The sequence below is a fragment of the Nicotiana sylvestris genome, chromosome 9 (genome assembly GCF_000393655.2).
Source record: "Nicotiana sylvestris chromosome 9, ASM39365v2, whole genome shotgun sequence".
Classification (NCBI taxonomy): domain Eukaryota; kingdom Viridiplantae; phylum Streptophyta; class Magnoliopsida; order Solanales; family Solanaceae; genus Nicotiana; species Nicotiana sylvestris.
Genome location: NC_091065.1, coordinates 156,060,327 through 156,065,487, shown reverse-complemented (window position 1 = coordinate 156,065,487; position 5,161 = coordinate 156,060,327). Strand labels below are relative to the sequence as shown.

The 5,161-nt window shown below is 31.7% G+C and overlaps 1 protein-coding gene across 1 annotated transcript; it reads right to left on the bottom strand.

The window, feature by feature from the left end:
- Positions 1–411: 411 nt before the first annotated feature.
- On the bottom strand, positions 412–2,611 carry LOC138878464 (uncharacterized). The gene is made up of 5 exons (XM_070158146.1): positions 2,212–2,611; positions 1,996–2,049; positions 1,567–1,913; positions 1,070–1,451; positions 412–527 (listed from the first exon to the last, which is right to left on the bottom strand). The coding sequence occupies exons 1-5, from the start codon at positions 2,609–2,611 to the stop codon at positions 412–414; spliced, it is 1,299 nt and encodes a 432-aa protein (XP_070014247.1).
- Positions 2,612–5,161: the final 2,550 nt, after the last annotated feature.

The following is a 5,161-nucleotide window of genomic DNA, read 5'->3' as shown; positions in this document are numbered from 1 at the left end:
GAGTATGTTAGTATTGGGGAATTATCCATTCCTTCAGAAGACCTTTCTGATATTGACCAACACCGTAGACGCTATGGAGCGCTACTTTGGTACTATGCTAGAAAGAAGTAGGAGCTTGGGGCAATTAGTGATAATGAGGTGACAGGCAAATTGGCAAGGAGGAAGGGTGCACCAGCTTTGAATGAGAAAACAAGAGTCCAGAGGAAGAAGAAGTAGTTGTAATGTTTGGAATGGATCATGTATTACAATTGTATAGTTGATGCTAGTTTATAAGATAGATGGTAGACAAGTTTTTGAACAATTTATTATGTTTTAATTGTAGCAAACTTGTGCTACAATTATAGTAGCCTTTGTTTCTTTTTTCTTATCCAGTATAGTAGTACAAATGGAAACAGTTTGTTGGGTTTGTATTCACTTGTTGAATATGTACAGTACTTGATCTTCATTATTTAAAGCATTTAAATCCTTTGCAACTGATCTACATTTATTCTGATCTACATTATTTTCACCATAAAGCTTCTTTCTACCTGAATTTTAATCTATATATTACGTCAGCTACAGTTATTGGAGTTTTTTTGTAGTTGTATTTGTAGATAATTTGTAGATTATTTTATATATTATGTTATGCTTCTTTTATATTCATTTTTTCAATGTAGACAATACTTCATCTACAATATTTTAAGTTTTAACTAATTTCCTACAGATTTATAATGTATATACTCTGTAAATTCCATATAATGTATTTTTTTGTAGTTTTATTGTAGATAAACTGCAAAACCATATTAACAACTATGTAAAGGATTCCATATATAGTAAAAAAAGTAATAGATTATATATATAGAAAACATTCATAAACAAATCACTGAATGAAAGTATTATCTCAGTATAGAAACATCCTAACTAATTACATTATGATCTTTAAAAAAACGAACGATTATACATCAACATCTGTTATCCAGAACTAACCAACAAATTTTCATCAAATATTCTATTAACTACATAGAATTTTATTTCATTTTGGGCGCATTCTTGCAATATCTTTTGTTATGCCCCTCCCCCCCGCAGTTGCCGCATGAAACCTTGTACTTCTTTGAATTTATTTCATCATATGTTTTGTATCTTTCTTTTTGAGGTTTTCTTAGCTGTCTTTTCCCTCCTTTAGGTGGATTTACTACTTCTTCAGTTATATATTGTGGCACATTCCATTTGCTCTCATCAGGCAGCGGATTTACTGGTATTTCATACGTACGCAAGAGGTTCACCCTTGTGTAATAAGGAGAACAATATCCTTCAAAAGACTCATCCCTTTGTCTTAAAGTAGCCAAAGCATGTGGACAAGGTAATTCATCAAGCTGGAATTGCCCACAACTACATTTCTTGTTTTCAAGACAAACAATATAGCGCCTCACACCATCTATTACTGTATGGATGTAGTCTGTTGAAGCCCTCACCTACGAGTATATTACAAACAAAAAAACAATTCATATATGGTTAAAATCAAGCTATATACAAAATATCTACATTATGCTGTTTATGAATTTGGTTAAATAAATAATCAGATCTTACTCTAAGTTTGTGCGACAATATTCTGTGGTCATCCAACTCTTTGTTGAATTTGTATCCAAGGTATTTGAATGTACCCTTTGCTTTCAATAATTTTTCTTTCATCCAACGTTCAAGAAGGGTCCTCATATACTCTAATAGTTCTACTATCGACAACTCTCTTGCATATTTTGTTACAACATTCAATGACTCTGCAATGTTTGATGTCATAGTCCAAGTTCTGTTTATCGTAGCATATACTCGAGACCATCTATGATATCCAATATCGTATAAGTATGCTTTAACACGGGTGTCAATCTCCTCAATCCTTGACATCATTTCATTAAATTCATCAAGTGTGTATGACCGCGCTGTGACAAAGTATAATTCACTTACCTCTAGATGTCCCTTCTTGAACTTTTTCCGTACATTATGTGGTAATATGGTAAGTACTATGAATATGGTAATCTGAATCAACAACAGCATATGCCAATGGTAATATGGTACCTACATTATGTGGCAAGAAGCAATTAATTGGCTACAGTAAAAATGCAAAAGAAGACATATATATACAAACTATAATTATTCTATAATATATCTACAATTAATCTACAAGTACTACAAAAAAACATACAAGCTATAATATTTCTACAAATAAAACTTCAGTACCTGTCGTATCCATTGTACTGGCTGTTAGCATTATTTCCTTGTATGTTGACTTTAAAAAGGTCCCATCAACTACTACAACTGGCCTACAATATTCCCAACCACTGATTGACGTACAAATCGCAACAAATACATACAAGGAGCAGTCATCATCTGTCTTCTTCAATTTAACTACAGACCCTGGATAAGTCTTCTCTAGAATATACAAATAACTAGGCAATTTGCTGCAGGAGTCAGCAGGATGACCTCTCAAAAACTGTAAAGCCTTTTCCTTTGCTCTCCAGGCTTGCATGTAGGTTAGATTCACGCCGTGTTCAGACAACATGTCAAATTGAATGTCTTTTGGTTTGTAAATTGTCTTAGGATCAGAATATTTTGGAATAACCATGCTACCAACTACCATGGCAGTAGGTTTGCGTTGTATGAATGTATTGTCCATTAAAAAACATGTGTGCTGGTTGTCGAAATTTCTGACCTTGAACATTGCAGAATCATTTATGCTAGTTGCCTTGAAGTGCCATGTACAGTTTTCACCAACATATATCAGTCAGTAGCTACAAAATAATACATTTTAAACAATGGGTTAAAATTTAGATTAAAAAAAATTGTTTTAGCTTAAACAATCACATTATACAATATAAATACAATATAACTACAATTCTGCTAAACATTATCACAAGGAAAACTGAAGAAGTAAAAATTACAAATAAACTACAAAATTAAAAAAAAAAAATATTTGACTATTCATATGTTCATACCTTCTAGAATTAGATTTTTTAACCCTGAATTAGAACTTGTGCATGACAGAATAATGCTTCGTTGCAGTTGCAATTGTTTTCTTGTCTTGGTATACTTGTCCTACTTCAATAGAACTTGGTGTACTATCTGTTATTATTATACTTTTATATTCCTCTATAACGGGAGATATTGGCATATCAAGTAACTTTTGTATTCCAGACGAACCTGCATGAAAATAAATATAAATATTGTTATCACCAGTTTGTAGAAAATTTGTAGAAAGGTTGAAATTTAGTATTTCATATTAATTTTTCAAATTTTTATTAGTTGTACAAATTATCTACAAATTTTCTACAAACTGGATCATATACAAATTATAACTTGTAGTTGTGTTCTCATTGGTGATACTCAATTTCATATTGAAATCGTGAACAGTTATACAAAATGGATATGATCCTAAGTTTTTGTTTTCCTTTTTCGTCTCCATGTATACACAAACACCCATATCGTTCCTAATTTTCATTGGAGGACAATGCTCGTTGACAATGTATTTGATTTCTATAATTTTTTCGGATGTATCAATCATTAATTGTTGTGCTATTGTAGAAATCAATAGACTATAAGTCGCATCGTCATCGACTATAGTGCCATCGGCCTCGAATTCTCTAAATCTCCCATAGCTATCCCAATTCTCATTCGATTGTAGCACAATTGGTATTTTCGCCATAATTGCTTTTGTTGCAGAAGAATTGTAGAAGATTTTGTCGATTTTGATTTGTGAAATCAGAGAAATGTTGAAACAGAGTTTAGCGCAAAAAACGGAGTACTGGAATTTTGTAACGAAGTCGACGATAGTGATTACTATGCGTGATTTGTGTTGGAAGATCTGGAAAATATTTAATTCTCCTTTTTTAGCTCACATAAATAAGGAATCCTACAACTATAATGATTCCTTATTTAATGCATTGTATATATTATGTAGAAATACTATTAGCATGAAGGGTAATATGCAAACTATGAACATATTTGGTAATATAGTTTCTTATATTGTATAGGAACAAAAATTTCCCTTATTAAAATGGGCTACTTTGGGCTAGCCCAAGTTAATCCATTAGAATTCATCCGCCCAAATGGATCTATAATCATGCCCAACCCCGGCTCATGTAAATGCTCAATCTTAGAGTTCTACCTTGACCTATGTTCCAAAAGATATTTTTTAATTTTTCCATGTTTAGTTGGTTTAAATATTTGAATATTTTTTTTATGAATTCATTTTTCTCCAATTGAAGGAAAATATTTTCCCTATCAAGAGAAGGAGAAAAAAATTTCTATTTAGGGTGGGGGTGGGGATTCGGGGTTGGGATTGATGGGAATTTTTAATTTTACTACTTTTTTATTATTCTGATCTTTGTCAGTATTATAAGATGAAAAACTCTCAAATAAAATTCTAAATCTTATTTAAGGAAAGAAATCATTAGTCATCAATTGATATTTATTCCAAAACATAAGATAATTTCTATATATGCTTGTTTAAAAGTTGAGAATATTGTAAAAAATTGGGTCAATTTATGCGGATTGGGTTACTATCCATTGTTTAGCCCATCTTAACTCATCTCATTTTAACCCAAGTGAACTTTGAGCAGGGTTGGGCAATGACCCATTTAATGAGTCAGTCCATCTTGACCAGCCCAAATACAGCTCAAACAACCCATTTGTCACCCCTAGATACAATATTAGTTTGCTAACTATGTTGTGATACATATAAATCTGAGAAAACCGTGGGTTAATTTTTAAATATTTAAACTTTCTAAAGGTAAATATAATAAGTCCCTTGAACTCCTCACAACAAAATTCATTACACAAACAGGATCGTACTTTCCGTACTTTAATCTAACATGTTTTCATTTGATTTGTATTTTCCATGTAAAAAAAAAAAAGGCACTAGTGCTGTTCATTTGTTGAGATACGGAAATAGTCCATTGTCCAAATCTAAAAAAAAAAAGGTAGTAGAATTCATGAATAGCATATGATAGTAGAAGAAGAGGTAGAACCAAAAGTAAACAGTAGCTAATTATTTAGTACCTCGAGGAAGAATTAATCGTGATAATGTCGCATTAATAACCAGGAGAGTGGAGAAACTATAACAAAATTTACACTTTGATTCCCTAGAAACTAACCGAATCAACTGAAGCACTACTATAAATACATGCATGCA